This window comes from Helicoverpa armigera, chromosome 10, assembly GCF_030705265.1.
Source record: "Helicoverpa armigera isolate CAAS_96S chromosome 10, ASM3070526v1, whole genome shotgun sequence".
Classification (NCBI taxonomy): domain Eukaryota; kingdom Metazoa; phylum Arthropoda; class Insecta; order Lepidoptera; family Noctuidae; genus Helicoverpa; species Helicoverpa armigera.
The window spans coordinates 5,186,887-5,206,318 of NC_087129.1; the positions used below are offsets into that span (position 1 = coordinate 5,186,887).

Here is a 19,432-nt window from a genome sequence, read left to right on the forward strand (position 1 = left end):
GCATAAAATTGGAGAGAAATACAAATGTACCTACGTATGGAGCCAGCAGTTGAAGATGGTGGAATGCCAAGAAGAATAAACGTATTTACCAAGGCATTAGAGATAAGTGAGCGGATAGTTATTACGAGTAAATACCATGTGGTTCGCATTAGGGTTTATTAATGACTTGTAACAAATGTTCTCGTGTACTAGATTTATGGTCGTAGCGGATGTCCGAGAACTGGGTGCTTTGAATCTGTGATGGATGTTTTATGTTGATCGTATTGATGAAAATTACTGCTACTCCTACTTAAACTACTCGCTCATAGAACATAATTTTATTTTCAAACGTTTTAAAAAAAAACAACTATTAGAAGAACCCAAATTACCAATACTGAAATTACCTACCTGAAATATTCGATCGAATCTACTTGGTCCTTTAAGAAGTTTCAGTTACCTATTTCTCGAAATAGAAAAGTCCAGCGCTAGAAACATAGGATAGTAAATAAAACATGCTTAATAAAAAAACGCAGATATATTGAACAATTTTATTGAAATTCCAGCTTCAGTTCAAATTGCGTATTAAAGTAACAAACAGCGTTAAAAATACGGTCATTATTGTATCGTCGAGTTTACAAAGACTACATATGAAGTAACGACATCTGCCAAAATTACACTATTACAGGATGTGATAGCTAACAACATTTCTAGCTGTTACTTGCTAGAAATGTTGTCTTGTGATAAATTTAAACAATTATGGCCTTACAACAATTTAAACGTCTGTTGAACACTTGTCTTTAAAAAATTTGGATGCAAAACGGACCTTGTTCTAACTTCATAATCTGTCATTTTTGAGACAAGTGTTCAACAGGCGTTTAAAAATGTTTGTGGTACGGTTAATGTCTTTAAAAGATTCAAAGACGTGAGAAGCGGTCATCTGTTCGCGTCGCTTGCGCATACTCATAATCTTTTCACTCATCGTCAGTAGCGAATACCTCATCAACTGACTTGTAAAGGTGACTATATTTTGCTAGGCATTGCTAACATCGTAATTGTTGTAAGTTTTAAAATGTATAAACATTACAACCCTTAGATGTAACTATTGTACATATATTGAAATATGGGAAGGGCAGCAGGCAAGACAAAAATGGGAAAAAGTTTGAAGACACGCACTTTTTATCACTGCATTAACGCTAAGACATCAGTAAAAATGATGAGACATTCAATAATATTTGACATTAAAATAAAAACATAGGTATTTTTGGTATTCATCAGTAAAAATATGTATGTCCATTGTCCATGTATTGTCACTTTTCAGTGGCTTTTTCTTGATTACACAATACTTATTGGGCTATGTTTTTTTTTTTTTTTTGGGGTTTGTAAAAACGCGCATCGATGCTTAATGATGCAGATATGCAGTAACACAGTTCATAAAGTGAAATATAATACAAAATTCAATAGATATAGTATCGCCTACTTATTGAAATCTGAAATTGAAGACAGTGTTCAGTTTAATACAAAATTGCTCTATAATAATTTAACTACTTATACATATGATCATTTTCAATTAAATAATTTCCTAAATAATATGACCTAGTCCAAGTAGGTACATAAAATATTATTTTGGTATAGCTTGAACACAATTTTGTCATGTTTATACAATGTATAACCGTGTACATTTTGCTTCCATCAGACAAAAATAAATGTACCAACACAACTAAATCTAAGCGTTTAATTTAGGACAATAAAATAATAATGAACATCACAAAAACTATTGCCCGCTTGTCTACAAACACATATGTTTTTCATGCTTAAACATGCTAATTCTAATTTAATTTGTATGTAGGAAAACACAGGCTTTAAAAACTGAATTCCCTTCATGAAAATTATATTTATTATTGTTTGTTTTAGTATCATAGTCCGTGTTTATACGAGGTGTTTATAATAGTCGTGTAATAAATCACGCTAATGATCCGAACACCACGGGACGAGACAGTGCGACCAAACGCATCATCATTTATTATTCCAAGACACAGACAAATTCAAATGAATTTCTAAAGAATTCTTAATGTAACAAAACACATACATCATACTAACAATTTAAACGCTAAACTATTAACGAGAATAACCTATAAAAATAAATGTATTCATCACTCTTGTCTAGACAATACGCCGCCGCTCATAACGTTTTAACAAAAAACGTCAAATAAAATCTTCAATGCGTATAAACACCGAGTCATTTCTTTTTCTGACATTGGCACGCGCACGGAACCACACGCTGTATGAAGAATTATAATCGTATTACTTTACTCACTAACACTGCCCTAATCGTATTCGTAACGAGCAAGTATTTCAGCGATTAAGTATCGAGTGCTTTAATTCGAGCGAACAAGGGTAACTAGCCTTGAACTTTGACGCATAATGTCTAAATATCACGCGGAACGAGAGCGGTCGTGATCAAGCCTCGTATTATAATTGGAAATAATGGAACAGTAGTGGCAATAATGGAAGCAATTCATTATTAATGTGATGGCGATTGACACTAGCAATGATGCCTAGTATTAACAAAAATTCGGTGTTTTACACTGATGACTCGTAAATAACGATCTGAACTATTGGTGGTTTCTGAGTGGGCGCTGGCGCAGTGATATCCCTGATGACGGCTTCTACTGCAGCCTCCCACTCCAGTCTTCGTTTGTCAGTGAGAGCATTCCCTCCGGCGCTGCTCAACCGTGGCATAGTCACCTACAACAATTAATCTATAATTAGGGATCGAACACCGCAAAAAATAACCTTCAACAAGCTTGTAATTTTAATTGTTCCTTTTATAGAAACAGCGGCAGAGCTAAATAAAAGTTCGGAATTGGGCTTGGCAACTCTTCCGCACAAAAAATTCAAAGAGCAAGCTTAATTGGCACTAAAAGAATACAACTTGACGGCGAACTCCATTTGTTACCATTCTTTCTTTGAGTTAAAAAATAAACGAGATTAACGTATAAAATTATTTTGTTTAGTCTGTTTTCTCTAAATGTATATCGATAATATTGATTACATTTCATAGGTTTTATTAGGATTTATTTTTACACGTTACCTTAAAACTAAATATAAATGTGGTGATAAAATGGAATAAAATATTTATATTGTAAAATAAGAACATACGAGCTGAGATAGAGCACTTATCTAAAGATTTAATTCGAACATCGCTGCATCGTTTAACCAATTTTACGAGTCTACTACTATTCGTGTACCGCAAGAGTTATGAGTCTATAATGTAAGTAACCACATGTTTAGCATTAACGCTTTATGTGTTTTATTGGCCACATTCAATAAACGAACAAAATTAAAATTCAATTTTTAAGTAAAACGCTCTAATGCAAATATGGAGGTATATAGTACGAAAATGATGTACAAGTAAATACTGAATTTTTACATGGGAATAAATGTTAATGCCCGTGTTTCTACCAGTGTTTGATATGGGCTTACAAGCTTCCCAGAACCAAAATAACCAAATTATCACTCAAGTAAAAATTGGGGTAATAAACTGAAGTAGCAAAAGCGATCAGTCAACAGCGACGTAACATTCGGTTCTTTCAAACGAAGGTCGCAACGCTGACGCACTTTTATAATAGTTCCCAGTTTTATGACCACTAGATCGGAAACTATAAAAACACGCCAAGACATTCATCTTATGGATTGTAAAATTCGATACCGATATTTTTACCACGTACGTATCGGTCCCACGTATCTTATTTAAAGCACTACCAAGAACACCTATAACAATATTTAACAACTCCTATTTTTATGTACATAAATTGAAAATGTACAGCAAGCATTTTCAATTTTGAATAGCAGCCATACTTTTCTGCCGAGTAAAAGCATTAGAAAATAAGGCAAGCATTACTGCACGAAACGTGAATTTTATTGAGCACTAAAGCTAAAAGGGTGTATCTTGCGACATTGAAGCGGCCTCAATGTGATATTAAGCAAGCTATAGGAATCATTACTAGCGGAGTGTTGACTGATTCTCTCAAACAGCGCTGTTATTCATAGAACATTTTATGAGCTCCAAGATACCTAAGAAATGGTAAAAGGTAATAATGCAATTGCAAATGACGAATGACTTTATGCAATTTGTGTCTCTTCTGTGTTCATCCCGCATCATAATGCGGTGGTGAATATATCTGCGTAAATATAAGCTGCAAAATAAGACTGTACTTAATCATAATTTACTGTGAATGATCCCAAAAGCCAGAAATATAATTACTTTGTTGATATATGGCAAAATACCTTGGGAGGCGAGGTCTTTGGTTTTACCATAGTATCGGGACCGGTATAGCTTTTCTGGAAAATATATATTTTGTGATCTGTACTGCATGGTATGTTTCGTCGCTACGGACAATAAAACTGTGCAATAAACCTATCCTTTAGTTTCATGCGCACAAACTTTGAAGTAGGTTTTACAAAAATCAATAGAAACTAAAAGATCGTGGTTGACCTAAATAAATATGACACACAATCACAACAGTTGCAGAAAAACATGTCACACAACAAAAATTTAACACACATTACCTGCATTTCAAATCATTTCTGACGTTGAATCTTATAACACTCATAAAAAAATCTTCAATAAAGTTTTACATATTGATTAGATTAAATATGTTCACTAGAGCCCGTTTAATGTTTACACATTACGTTGTGAGTACTTTTTAGCTTCTTTAAACAAGGCATCAATCAAGACGTCGCTGAGAAGTCAGTGTTTATAGTATCAGCGAACATCTGTCAACGCAAACCTCTGATCTCCCGGCTCAAAGCTTTGAATGCATTTCGATGCAAGTCTGTTTGCCAACATTTAAGTTAAGATTCATTTCAGTGACCCCATTTTGTGTTAAAGTGAATATAAATAGTGACTTACCACAGTGAGTACTTTGCGAAGGTCGCTGTGCAATGCGGAGACGTCGACCCCGCGGCCGGCATCGCCCAGTCTTCGAAGCGTGTCAGCCAAGGGGCCGGAGAGCGCCCGCAGCTGCTGCCAAGACCTGGCGTACTGCCGTCTCACCAGCTCGATAATCGTTGACGTTAGTGCCAAGCCGATTAAAATGTATACTGTACATATTAACATATACTTTGGTCTTTCTGAAAAAGAAAAATATTTTAATGATTTCAAAGGACAAAATTTACTTCTAAAAGGCACTATATACAATCAATATACATATTTTATAAGTAATTTAATTATTATTCTTACACTTACTAGGAACGATATCACCGAAGCCAATAGTGGTCATGGTAATAAAACAGAAATAAAATCCATCGTAGAACGTCCAATCATCTTCCCACATTTTGAACAAGCCTGCCCCTGCTGACAAGTACAAGAATAGAAAACCTACGGCCCCGAAGGCATATAACGATCTTTGCCCAGCGGGATTTGCTTCGGAAACTCGACTGCAGCATTCTGGAAATAAAAAAGGATGTTGCAACAAAGTCTATCATAAACCAGTTATGATCTAAATTGCAAGATCAGAATAAAATTCTAAACTTAAATTTTGTTGAACAATAATTGATTAATATGTCCATGAGCAACAAGAACGTTGCTGGAAATCAGTAATTTGCCATTTATTATCAACTATGCAGCGAACTGTGGTGCCAACTTTATTCTCAACGAATCCGGGGCTTTATTATTTTAGGAAAAAAATAACTAAATAATGATTTGTACTCACTTGGCATCGCGGGTAGTTGCTTAGCAATAATTGAGACAAGCGTCGCGAACACTCGTCCCAAGTCAGCGATGACGGTGAGCGTCAGAGGTATTCCAATGAGCGCATATGCGATACAGAATAACCGGCCCCAGAATGTCTCTGGCACTATGTTACCATAACCTGAAAATAATGTTTCGATTTATCATCAAGATTACTATTTAGAGCCGGTGATCGTGGTAATTATCACTATTCCTCTTCTGCCTAGAATGGTGAAAATGTAATTCTTACTCATATTATAATTGCAATAGTAACTTTGTTAAATTCATTTTTTAAGCTTATACACCGCCTAAACTGATTGAGATGAAATCTGTCTGGGAAATATATGGTTCCCTGGAGGCGAGTTCCAGGCTAGGGGCTGTCTGTGTGCACTATGTAATCTCCTGCATAAATCAAATTCATTTTGCATCAAATGTAACATGAAAACAGATCAATATTTTCTACTAGCCATTCCAGTTGCTTCTGACGCACCCCAAGGGAACTATATAGCGCAACCAGATAAATACTAGCCTGTTACTCAGGGAAAATGTGGCTCTCTTGGTAAAAGATTTTTAAAGTTAGTTCGATCTTTTCCGAGTTAAATAATATTTGTATTCTCTGATTCAATTTCCAAATAAATAATATGCTTACATCGTCGTACACACCTATTGTGGTGAGCACAGTAGAAGAGAAAAATACAGCTTGCAATATACTCCATTTTTCTTCGAGCGGTGGAAAATTATTCTCCACTTCCAGCGCCAAACCGCTGGATGACGCTTCTTCCAGTACCTTTGAAAACGATGCAATGAGTCATATAAATAAAAGTAAGTAAGTTTATGGGACGAGAATGAATCGCAAATCCGCGGATAAACGCTCGTTACTTTTGTCTATAAGAAAATGCTTGTGCTCTGCAGACGGACAAGAAAATGCTGATAACGGGCTACGATAGATCTCAAATAATTGTAATATTATTATAGGTCACTAAATAAAAATAAAACTAAGTAGGTATAATATTATACTCGCTTTCAACTCACCCTCTCGTATACAGCTAAGTGATCGCTGAGTAATTTTTCAGTTCCATCATTATCTGTGCCATTGTTTCGTTCAGATACAAAACGTATGAGATTCCACCTCTCGGTTAGAAGTCTTTCTCTATGGTACTCTTGCTTGGCCATTTCAGCAGGATACTCCAGTGCTCGGAAAACCTATGTAAAAACAATGTGCATGTTAATACAGTTATTTTCACAAAAATGAAACTTATAAAGAAACTTATTTACCTTATAGACATAGGCACAATAATTCACTTTGTTCTATACTAATATGTCTTGTGATTTTGAGCTAAAAGTTTTCAAATTCTTTTTCATATAAACAAACCGGAGATACCTTAACCTTCTGTTCTGGTAAATCTCGAAAATTTGATGTATCACCTGCTCCATTTTTAGGAACAAATGGAGGCACCACTTTTTGATGTAGTATCATATTCCAATTAATATCAACGAACCAAAAATCGCTTTTGATATCAAACACACCTGCTTTCAGTGCACCCATGCGCTTAGTAGGCTCTACTTCTAACAAATGCTTTACTAAAGATTTGCAGCCACTAGACATGCTCGCCGGTGTCTTAAAGTGACCTCTAAGAACTTTCTCGTATAAGACCATAGGATCCGCACTGAAGAAAGGCGGATAGCCGGTACACATTTCAAAAATTAGCACTCCTAATGACCACCAGTCTACGGCAAACGAGTAACCTTTTGATGTTATAATTTCCGGCGCCAAATATTCTGGTGTCCCGCAAATTGTCCATGTTCGAGTTTTTATAATTTTGCTGAACCCCATATCAGCTAACATTATATAACCAGTTATACCGATAACTATGTTTTCGGGTTTAATATCTCTGTGAATAACCCCACAATGATGAAGATATTCTAACGCTAGAACTACTTGAGCTGCATAAAATTTACTCGATTCTTCCGATAGACAGCCATATTTCCTTAACATTGTAAACAGTTCACCTCCAACCATATATGGTAATATAAAATAAATATACACATTATCTTTTAAACAATAATCCATTGTTGTTACGAATGGAAAATGGACACTTAGCAGAATCTTCTTTTCCATTGATAATTGCTTCAGCCACTTTTTCCGTATAACCTCTTCTTTATCTATTGCTTTCATGGCATGATACGTAAAACTTGTGGTATCTCGAACTAAAAACACTAATGAAAATGCACCAGTACCAATAGTTTTAATGTTATCGAAGCTTTGTAGAGATTTTTCATAAGTAATTGGGGGACTTTCGACTCTTTGCTGGAACTCGTGTTTTAACAAATCTAATGTTTTTAAGTGCGCTGTTTGTTGAGCATGATCGTATGACTCGTATGCTGCATTTTCTACCTTCATTTTGTAAAATATATCAAAATAAACATAACTTTCTCTGAAATAAAAACAAAATGGAACAAAATAATCTGGAATATTATATCATGAGTACCAAAAGTGTCAAAATGACATAATTCCCTGCTATGGCCGGGATGTACGAGTCTAGTTTTCCCGCTGGGTTAGCAAGTTAGTGTCAGTAAGCTTGCAAACTAGTACTTCTGGCTTCTTGAAGTCAAAATCTGCTTTATTTCTATGCTGGAAAAGTAACATGTAGCCCGCGAAGCTAGTTTTTAACCCACGAAGCAAGCTTTAGAGGTGTTTTATGAAGACCGCCTTCTCTGTCAACGGCACCAAGTTTTTAAATCGATGATCGACCGTATTGAAATGCAGTTTTTAACGCCTTTGTGTTTCACTATATGAATTTTAAATTCGCGATTAAGCGGCTATAGCCGCTGCCCAGTTACCGCTATCAGTTCTAAAACGCTCATAGCCAACGAAGTATTGGCATTTATCAAACATGCCATCGACTACATGGACGAGTTTAACATTTTGCAGATCTGCCAGACGTCGTTCAAGGAGGATGAATTAGCAGTGCCAAGTTGCTGCTGTTCACGACGCATGGCAAAGTCAGCCAGATGCCTTGTCTCTCTCAGACGACACTGAGAAGAGTCTTCGGGACATCGTCACGCTGTTGAAGGAGACCTACATATTTTATATATGACTATATCTTTTAGGTATACGAATTTCCATCATGAAGTTCCAGTTATTATATTATCTGGCTCTATCATCAGATCAGTTCGACAGTACCATATTATTGTATTTTCATCAGAACTTTATACAGCTGCCAATTTTTATGACGCTACGATCTTTTGAGATAGTTAAATTAGTTACCTAAGATTACCTACATAAGGACCTTACTAAAACTAGGTTCGTGTATCCCCTGTATCCCGGGCATTATAGATTATATTCACAAAAATCTAGTTGTTACCACAGAGTACAGTTGTATATAGTTGCTACTAAAATATCTGTCAATCATCATCATCGTCTTGATCCCAATTCTATTTGGGGTCGGCGCAGCATTTATCCTTATCCTTCAATACTCTTCTATTAAAATATCTGTCAATATTTTAACTTGTTTTAAACGAAACACACGTTCGCATACAGAAATCATCACAAAATTGCTTTATTTAACATATTTATTAATTATATTCTATTTATCATACAGGCAGTATGTATACCTACTTTGTGAACTGATTTTGAGTGCTATTTAGTCAGAGACAGCGTTATTTTTTCAAGGTCCTATGAGTACGGCTTAGTTTAATTAAAATACATACTTCAAACTGTAAGTCCTTAAAATATTTTACCGTGAGAATAGTCAAGTTGTTGTGTTACAATTACATTATATCCCTAAGTATTTATACTTAATACGAGTTAAGGTTTCGTATATAAATTAAAATAAATAAATAATCAAATAAAAAAAAACATATATTTATAATAATTCTTTGTTTACTATACTCTTAAACCAGTTCACATTTACAAGCTGCAAGAAAAATATTAGAAAAATATAGATTTTGCAAATATAAAAATTAGATTTTTAAAAATCTTTGAACTCGTTCTCAAAAAGACATGTCGATAGCCGCCTCAGTTTTATTTGAGAAATTTCGGGAAAGTTACTGGTGTCCCCCGGCTCGTGAGCAGTAGGTACAAATGGCGGAACTACTCTTTGATTTAATACACTTGACCAGTCTATTTCATAAAACCAAGCATTACTTTTAATGGCGAATGTACCATTTTTTTGTGATCCCAAACGTTTTGTTGGATCCACTTGAAGAAAGCCTCTAAGCAAATTTTTACAGTCTTGAGTCATATTTTTTGGACATTTATAATTACAATCTAGAACCTTTTCATAAAGTTTGCTCGGATCAGCTGCATAAAACGGTGGATGGCCTGCAATCATTTCAAATACCAAAATACCGAGCGCCCACCAGTCCACCGCGTAGTTATATCCTCTAGACATAATGATCTCCGGCGCTAAGTACTCAGGTGTCCCACATAGTGTCCATGTTTTCTTTTTTATTATTTTACAAAACCCAAAGTCGCATAATTTAATGTACCCAGTAGTGTCTATTAATATATTTTCCGGTTTTATGTCTCTATGAATAATATTGCAGAAATGAAGGTATTCTAATGCCAACACCATCTGACTGGTATAGAACTGTGCTAAACTTTCTTCAAAACTTCCATATTTCTGCAAGTAAGTAAACATCTCCCCACCAGGAATGTAGGGCAGAATAAAATAAAGATACAGGTTGTCTTTGAACGCAGCATTTAGGGAAACTATAAATGGAAACTGAACAGAACGAAGAATTTCCTTTTCAAGTACTAAGTGTTTTACATGTTTTCTCTCAACAACGACTGTTTTGTCAACGACTTTCATCGCATGGTATTCGAGCGTACATTTGTCTCTTACTAAAAACACTTCTCCGTAGGCTCCATTGCCTATTGCTTTAATTCTATCATAATTATCAGGTGACTTTTCAAGATCAGGAGGTTCATGAAATTTCTTTAAAAACTCTTCTTTCTGAAGTTCTAAATATAGTATGTGTTCTTCATGACACTGAGTAGTGTATTTACTCTTCATGTTTTGACACTGTTTGTACAATTATTTTTTCAAAAAATTATATAACAACGAAATGTTTTCGGATATGAAAAAATATAATATTAACAATCATTAGTTTCGTTATTTTAGAAATATTTTGATATGTTGACCACAAAAGTGACACTAGGCCCGTTACGAGTAAGCATAGATTATAAATGGAGCATTTTTTAATGGCAATGAGACAAAGAGATTATTCGATAGATATTACATACTAACTCAATGGTTTTCAATTGATACCAAAGTACATTATAGTGCAATGTAACACTAAATTAAAACAAAATTTTTGAATTAGGTTCACGTATACTTAATATTATTCTAATTGTTGCAAAGTAATTTTCGAATCCATAGCTTTGTATTAAAGCCTCGTGCTTGCGGTGCATGAGCACCTCTATGGTAAAATTAATAATAAAACCCACTGACCTCTATATTTACACACTGGACCGGCTGTTCCGTACGTTTGACAGCAATTTTTTTGTGCCCGTTTGAAGCGCCAATATCGTCTCTAAGCGAGTGTCCACAGAACATATTTTGACGTATAATTTCAAATGGCTGTGGAGACATGTTTGTTCATTGGTTCACTGTAAAATAATTTTAGTACCACAAACACTCGCTACGTCTAACAGCGCCAAAATGGCGATTATCAAACGGGCACAAAAGCACGTTGACAACAGCCTGTCCAGTGGTAAATATAGAGGTCAGTGATAAAACCTCACGGGCGTCGTACTTTTTTTTATTTTCTTCCCCAGAAAATTATTTGAGGTTGTATGCATTTTACGACAAAAGTTACGAAAAATGTCTTCATTTGTTCTAAGTGCTGTCAGTGTAGGTACCTAGTTGAACATACTTGTTTTTACCAATACAAGGAAAGACTACAGGAGCCTTCTGGGCATCTGGTTATGAAACTTTCTATTCTTCTTTATTTATTCTCGTAGTTTATCCACGTTAAAGTGTTCGGCGTAGAAAGTATGGGTGAAAATCAGCCGGGCTTTTCGCCCGACTTCCCGGGTGGTTATCCACGGGCAAAGCAGGAACAGTACTCACTATACTTACGTAAGCTACATCAAGATTTTATTGATTCATGGAATGAAAAGTCTGAAAGCAATGCAAAGATGTGTGACTTTGAAAGGTACAAAGTTCTTGGGACCGGAGCTTTCGGAGTAGTTTATCTTGTGAAACATACAACGACTGGCAAATACTATGCGATGAAAGCATTAGAAAAAGAAAAGATTGTCAAACTAAAACAAATTGAGCACAGTTTCTATGAAAAGAAAATTTTGTGCGGACTCAACTTTCCCTTTGTTGTTTACATGAAGTATTATTTTAAGGATAACGTGTATGTCTATTTTGTTTTGCCATTCATAGCTGGTGGCGAAATGTTTACTCATCTTCGTAAGATGGGAAAATTTGAGGAAACCTCAGCTAAGTTTTACGGCGCTCAAGTAATACTCGCTTTAGAGTACCTACATTCGTGTGAACTGGTGTACCGCGATTTAAAACCAGAAAATATACTGATTGACAGGACTGGATACATTAAAATTACCGATTTCGGATTCTGTAAGTTGATTCGTGGTCGAACGTGGACGCTATGCGGAACACCAGAATATTTGGCACCTGAAATCATCTTGAGTAAGGGTTACGGAATGTCTGTGGACTGGTGGTCCCTCGGCATTCTGCTTTTTGAAATGAGTGCTGGACATCCACCATTCTTTGCTTCGGACCCCATGAGAATCTATGAGAAAATTGTTGCTGGAAAGTATAGGTGCCCAGGACATTTTACGTCAGAATTAAAAGATTTAGTTGGACATGTTCTTCAAGTAGATGTTACAAGACGTTTTGGGGTACTGAAAGATGGTGTTTTGGACTTCAAAAACCATAAATGGTTTAAAGAAGTTGATTGGGATAATCTTTTGAACAGTCGGATACACCCTCCCTTTGTACCAAAAGTGAAATCGCCCGGAGATACGGGGAACTTTGATCCATTTGAAGAAGAAAAATTAAAAGATAGTCCAGTTTGCCTATTCGAAGAAGAATTTGTCGATTTTTGATGCTTATAATGCGATAAATAATGCAATACTTTAAAATATTAAGTAATATTATTACGTAGTTAAGTTTAAGCAAATACGTGTTTACGCAGCTTTTAAGTTTTAGGTTTTTAATTAGAAGTGATGAAGACTTATTTTGTTGATACTGTTTGTTATTTCATTTTGAAAATGTGAAACTGCCCTTTGAATAATAAAAGTATTTATTGCAATTGCAGAATATTTAATTACCTCGCATTTATGTACTTATATTTTTTAAATATTTTACTAGATACACTGTTTAGAACGCTTCATATTGAAACTTTACATACTCTCCGAAATATGCTTTACATAGAGATGGGCCGAACAAAAATCAAATGGTCTACACAGATAATAATCAGTTGTCAATATAATTAAAAACTTTTTCGACTGGACTGATAACACTCACCTGTGCGAAACTTGGTAACATATTGGAAAGTACAATTTTACTCACCAACCCTCCACCACCGGTGTACAACATGAGAGCCACAAACAGCCCCACATGAGACAACGCCGCTCGGGGTTCAAAACTCCCCCACTTGGACTTCGGCGGGGTCCCCATCAGAGTCTCTGTCTCCCATGATACGTTTTTCACGTTTTTGCACATAATGTCAGGTCCTTTTCACTTCCACAAATAACTTCACCATTTCTTATTTAAATTGTTCAATAGCAATAGCATCCAATAGTCATATTGTGAAATCGCAAATGAGTTTTCTTAGCTTTGTCCTCTGTACCTATAATTGTTACACTGTATTGGTTTCTATAGTGTCAGTCCAATATAAATAAAATCCTCCGTTTCTGTCGCACTGCAGAGTCTAATTTAAATAAAAAAGCTTTAACTAAAATCAATTGCCGTCAAACCCTACTCAAATACTAAAGAAATCGGTCGGACCTAGATCTTTTAGTACTAAATCTTGTTACTAACAGCTCTACGAAAGCTCTTGATTTGTAGTTAAGTTAAAATTGACATATAAATACAGATACTTAATTCGACTCTATTTTGATAAACCCAAAATATAGTTTTATACTTTCATATCATAAAATGGATTACACCAGAAGACCATGATACATAAATTGTAATATTAAAATAATCATCATATTTGCTCCATAATTATGAATGTCTTTAACTACTATTTGTATTTTAGTTTTCTTGCAATGCCGAATAATTAAAATACAAATACCTACACGTATCCAGTTTAGCTGAAATTAAATTCATCAGATAATGGAATACAGTGAACGTAGTCAGCATATTATGAGACCTAATTGACATAAAAGTTTACTGGCCCTCAGATTACACAATTAACGTATTAACTAACAAGAGACTATATTACTGACCCGGTAGTAGTTTAGTCGATACCGAATTACCATTAGTTGGTATTCTGTATTTTCAGTTGGTTTTTTCAGCTATGTACTCCGTCGTGAAGTCCTTCGATAATTAAAAAACTCTAGTAAGAATAACAAAAATACGTACATATACAGCTTGTTAATATGTACCTGTCCTGAACAAATGCTGTAGATACGTGCCCTAATAAATGGACTAATTTGTACAAATTGTGTCAAATAAAAGAATCACGTGACTGTTTTACACAAAAATATCTCCTAAGTCAGCAATATTAACAAAATTGTAGCCTAACAAATAGGTGCAATTTATTTCACAAGCAAATCAGCGTAACTTAATGAATAAAACCCACAGTTTGTCAAATAAAGCAAAGAACACTTCTTTGTATAAAAAGAAGAGTGTGAAACTCAAGTCCGTGAAAATACGATTTTCACACTGAAAGATGTTCACTATCTAAAAATGTGTAATATTCGACAATATAATATGTGGGCGCTCGACTTGGCAATTCTGGCAACGGAAGCTAGCTTACTGCCAAATGTGATTTTTTCAACGAGTCACTTGGATAGGTGATAGGATAGGTGATAGGATGTCTTAAACAAACAATAACAATTACATGTATTATTGAACGTTGTGCTCACGTATTAACCTTACGTCATGTGACGCCCGTCACGGTCGATGAAAGCATTTATTTGTCAAACACCCTAACAGAGGTTCACACTAGCGGATTTTCCGCTCGGTTTTTCTAAGCGAGAATGCTCGGTTATTACGGGAATCGTCACGCGTGTACGGGTGACAGCAAACAATCGATAACTACTGGTCAACAACAACAACAAATATGACATTTGGAACAACGTAAAAGATTTTTGGCGCTCGAAATGTGTCGTGGCGCGTTACTACGCTTTTTTGCTGCGCGCGGAAAAACCGAAAAGAAAATGTACCAGTGTGAAAGCTTCGTAAAGATCTAAATAATTGGACACAACAATGATGTAATAAAACATTGCTAAAAATAAATTACTTGCTGCTTTAGCGGACTTTAATAAATGGACGCGATACGATTGAAGCTTTGGCGCTGAACCTTTTATCTTTGGGTGAAATGGCAACTGATGAATAGAGAAGTTAATGTTTTGGCTCGGTACAAATAAAGGGAAGTGCTGACTCGTATACGTGGGTAGTATATTAAGCTTTTTGGGATCTTACCCAGTTACTTGTGGAGGATACATTATAAATGTTAAGCGGATTACTTACTTATTAGTCGGATATATTGGGAACATTATCTCTCTCTTGTGTTTATTTTAAATTATTTCGTACACTGTTTTTTTCAACATGGTTAACATATGTACCTTACGACCTAGTACCAGCTGATCATCATAATTAAGCATCTGTAACACATCTCATCTTTGATGCCAGTGACATTTATGCAAAACTATAATTTGCTTATTTACGTATTTGGAAAATTAAAAATTAATTGCTCCTTCTAAATTATTTACTTTTCTGGCACTGGGGTGAATACGACTAAGAATTCTAAAAGTAATAGTTGACTAAAATGGAGCTTTTATATTGTAAATAACCTGCAATGCCGTAGAGTTACATAAGTAGACCCAGATTTTCAGTACGTCTAGGTAATGCCATGAAAATGGGCGAGCGGCGTGGTGTTTATCATGCCAATACCGAAAGCAATCGGGTAATGTATACAATAAACTACCGATTCAATACGAGTACAGTTTCATCAAGGAAGAGATCGTTAGTATTTGATTTATGCATGTTCTAAGATTACCAAAGTTTATCATCTTTATCAATATTCAAATATTTCATTTGCTTACTTAGGTACACGAACTAAATCATTATTCCTTTCCCACAGTTCATTTATTTTTGCAGACTCATATAACGAAAAAAACTTAAAAACTCATTTACAATTCCAGCATAGATATTCACATCACAAGTTGCCACAAAGTTAGGAAGTTCCGAACGATCGTTTGTTCGGCGAAGCGGGATCGGCGAACATCCTACCTCGCCCGCAACTCGCGAAATACTGAAATTCTTGAAGCTTTCACATCTCTGGAACTGTGAGCGCCCACTGGGTGGCTTTCAGCGTTCCATGTTGTATCGCTATAAGCCTGGCTGAAAGGTTTTACTGGATAAAGTGCTAGAAAAAATATCTTGAAAGTTATCTAAAGGTGCCATTTGAATAATTCAGATGTCCAAAACAATTTTATATTTGAGTTACATGAAGATATAAGCTATACCTACCTATGAGAAAGATTAGTTTGATGTTTATGTTAGGAAGAGCTTGACTAACGATTATATTTTTTAAAGTATATCACTGCCGTACAAAAATAAAAGTATTCAGATATACCTATTTTTATTTGCTTCTACTGCAGGTATTAGTTTCTTTACCATTTTCCACGATAAAATTCTTTAATAACAAAATGCAGAGTACAAAAACATGACACAAGTTTCAAATAATTAAAATCTTTTAATTCCAGACAGAAAACAAGGCTATATTACTATAATTACTTCTGAAAAGTTGTTTACAGCACGCAAGCGCCTGATCGTTTAGTTTGATTTGAAAACGCACCGTATACATTTCACAAGCAAGTTTCTTGTCAGGCATTATATTATACTACTCTACTTACAAGTTTTCAGAATAGTTTAAATGAACTTTCGGACTTATTGTGGTGACATTACTTACCAACTTCTGAGTGCTAAACACTCCACAATAATATCAAAGTTTGTAGTTTATTACACGTTTGACATTCTGTGACCCTTCTGTTAACCCTTTCTTGATTAACTTGCTACTTTCTTAATTTAACTATTCTGAACTTTGAGGACATGAATAAATTTTGTAATCATTAACTTACCGACTTTATGATCTAGTTAAGGTTAAATTTGATGTTTAAGGAGGTTAATGGTCTAACATCGTCTTCAATTTTGATCTATTTCATTAAGTTTCTAACCATGGTTTTTGACTTGTCAGATACTTGGTAATAATCTGACTGTTCTAATGGAAACATTAACATAAATAGTTAGATACTGCAATGTATTTCATTAATATTTTACGTAAAGACACTTACTACCTCATCAAGTCTAAATGAATACGACCTCGACCGCTTACAACCGTAGGCACTTATGTTTAAGACACATTACTACAGCTTATTGACATCCCCATTAACGTAATAGCAGTTGTTGCTATTATATGGCCAAACTGGACCAGTTTTTGGGATCAAGTTTCGCTTATGGAAACCAGCGTAAATAAAATAGCGCACAAAAATTGTTATTTGTCTTACTTTTAAGCTTAGGTACTTATCTCCGACTTAAACTTTTAAACTAAAACTTTCCTTAAACTTAACAACAGCTGTAATACATGGGTACTTTACACACTCTTGCTGAGAACCCCTAAGACCCCTACCTTTCCTTATGTTGTTTCTCGCACAATATTTATCTCGGCAAGACTTCTCACATATGTAAGTTAATGCATGGGTGTTGTGTTTTTAAATTTTTAGTAATTATTTACAAACACATCGCATTAAAATTTTTACACATTTCGATCTTAGGGAGCAGGCCCGCCGCTAGATGTTTGTTCGCCCGCGTGCAAAACCGATTATGCCGCCCTACGACTACATATTATACTGGGTTTTGTCAAAAAATATATAGGGGGTCCGGACCCACCCGCCCATTCATATCCATTTTACTTGTCCAACAGAAAAAAATATGTACATGCACCGCTCTGATTGCAGAAAACGCACTTCCTTTTGGATACATAAATATTGCAATAGGTACATAACATATATTACACATAACTTTTTATTTACTTGAAATGCTCAAGTCTTAGAGTAACCTAAAAAGTCCTGGGTTAGCCCATAAGCAGACTAAGCAATTGCTTAGGGCATCAATGCAGTGCAATCATTACCCAAGTGGCCCCTGTGTATTGAAAGATTGTGATTAATGGGTAGGTACCAACATAATGTATATCAAAGTGCTTAGAACAGATTATGGGTAACTTAAACTAACGAACTTAAATTATCTACAGCAATGTTTAATTTCAGTAAAATATGTAATTAATGGTTTTTGGTGAGTTTCCCGTTGAAAAAATCAACGCATGAGACGCATTTCATATGTAAGGAAGCGCGAGCGAAGCGAGCGCGAAATTTATTTAGTCTAAGGACACAAAACAAATAAAAACCACTGTAAATTAACAAAGCAAAGTCAAAAAGTAAAATATGCACAGAAATGAAGTGCAAATGTACATGAAGCCGCGAGCGAAGCGAGCGCGATTTTTTCCTTAGAGTTTTAATGAAGTATATACCATAAGAAGCCAAAGTGAACAAAAAGCTATAACGGTCGTGCGCGAAAAATGATTTTTCGGAATTGAAGGCCTCAACAATTAAAGATAAATTGCGATCAGTGCCGGTTTTAACTCAACCAGCGGTTGCTGGTTGGTGAATGCAAAAACACGTGAATGTGTCTTCTGATTGCGCGAGCGAAGCGAGCGCGAAATTTTTTGTAATATTTTAGAACTCAAAACAAAAATTACTTAAAATTTTGCCCAAACGTACATAACTCTTTGTTGATGATGGCGCCTATGTATTAAAATTTTGGGACTTAAAGTAGTACCGTAAATAAGAAAGTTCATATGGAAACTAGAAGTTACTTTCTTATTAATAAAAGAACTTAAAAACGACGCTCCCTTTTTGCTAGGGTAGACTAAAAAAATCTTGAAAAATAAAAACAACTGTAAAGTGAAGCAAGCCCGAAAATTTTTGAGTTTTGGATCACTAAAAGTCCTAAACATATATGTATAGTAAAAAGCAACTGTGAACTGAAGAAGCCGCGACCGAAGGGAGCGCGAATTTATTTGAGTATTGGGACATTAAAAGTAATTATATGTGATAAAAAATCGAAGCGTAAAGTAAGGAAACCGCGAGCGAAGCGAGCGCGAAAATTTTTGAGTTTTGGGACATAAAAGTAGTGTTTCTTCGAGAATTTCTCAAATTTAACGCCGAATTAAACACAAATTCGCCTTGGGCGCCCCGCCCCTGAGCCCGCGGCGCCCGGGTTATTCGCACACGCTGCGCCATAGGTTAAGATGGCCCTGATGCTATCCATTCATTTGGATACAGTTCTTGTAAGTTGCAATCTTTGATGAAATTTAAAACAAAAATAGGAGTAACAAGGATTGGTTGGGGGCGCCTGCGGCGCCCCTTATATCCGGCGCCCTGGGCCGTCGCCCAACCGCGCCCTACAAAACCGCTACTGACTGCGATATCTGACATGGAGGCGCGAGTGCAGCTAG

The 19,432-nt window shown here is 35.4% G+C and overlaps 3 protein-coding genes across 6 annotated transcripts; 1 reads left to right on the forward strand and 2 right to left on the reverse strand.

Annotated features, from left to right (window-relative positions):
- Positions 1 to 513: 513 nt before the first annotated feature.
- On the reverse strand, positions 514 to 16,167 carry LOC110377315 (potassium channel subfamily K member 18). 4 transcript variants are annotated; one of them, XM_064036580.1, is made up of 8 exons: positions 15,963 to 16,167; positions 13,258 to 13,537; positions 6,743 to 6,913; positions 6,374 to 6,497; positions 5,694 to 5,852; positions 5,228 to 5,428; positions 4,892 to 5,112; positions 514 to 2,724 (listed from the first exon to the last, which is right to left on the reverse strand). In XM_064036580.1, the coding sequence occupies exons 2-8, from the start codon at positions 13,408 to 13,410 to the stop codon at positions 2,560 to 2,562; spliced, it is 1,194 nt and encodes a 397-aa protein (XP_063892650.1). In that variant the 5' UTR covers positions 13,411 to 13,537; positions 15,963 to 16,167; the 3' UTR covers positions 514 to 2,559. The 4 variants fall into 4 exon arrangements, 3 of the variants coding, with proteins under 3 accessions (XP_063892650.1, XP_063892651.1, XP_021191836.1); XM_064036581.1 differs by having other exon boundaries at positions 16,054 to 16,159; XM_021336161.3 differs by lacking the exons at positions 13,258 to 13,537; positions 15,963 to 16,167 and adding an exon at positions 6,986 to 7,125.
- On the reverse strand, positions 8,923 to 10,872 carry LOC110377318 (cAMP-dependent protein kinase catalytic subunit 1). Its single transcript, XM_021336163.3, has one exon. The coding sequence runs from the start codon at positions 10,726 to 10,728 to the stop codon at positions 9,682 to 9,684; it is 1,047 nt and encodes a 348-aa protein (XP_021191838.2). The 5' UTR covers positions 10,729 to 10,872; the 3' UTR covers positions 8,923 to 9,681.
- Positions 11,616 to 12,997, forward strand: LOC110377317 (cAMP-dependent protein kinase catalytic subunit alpha-like). The gene has a single exon (XM_049840843.2). The coding sequence runs from the start codon at positions 11,712 to 11,714 to the stop codon at positions 12,789 to 12,791; it is 1,080 nt and encodes a 359-aa protein (XP_049696800.1). The 5' UTR covers positions 11,616 to 11,711; the 3' UTR covers positions 12,792 to 12,997.
- Positions 16,168 to 19,432: the final 3,265 nt, after the last annotated feature.

What these genes read in the sequence shown, in the direction of transcription:
- LOC110377318 (XM_021336163.3), bottom strand. Translation starts at nt 10,728, where the DNA reads ATGAAGAGTAAATACACTACTCAGTGTCATGAAGAACACATACTATAT.
- LOC110377317 (XM_049840843.2), top strand. Translation starts at nt 11,712, where the DNA reads ATGGGTGAAAATCAGCCGGGCTTTTCGCCCGACTTCCCGGGTGGTTAT.
- LOC110377315 (XM_064036580.1), bottom strand. Translation starts at nt 13,410, where the DNA reads ATGTGCAAAAACGTGAAAAACGTATCATGGGAGACAGAGACTCTGATG. An exon ending in GCAACTACCCGCGATGCCAA is followed by an intron (nt 5,429 to 5,693) that starts GTGAGTACAAAT and finishes TTTTATTTCCAG; the next exon opens with AATGCTGCAGTCGAGTTTCC. An exon ending in CTTCGGTGATATCGTTCCTA is followed by an intron (nt 5,113 to 5,227) that starts GTAAGTGTAAGA and finishes TTTCTTTTTCAG; the next exon opens with AAAGACCAAAGTATATGTTA.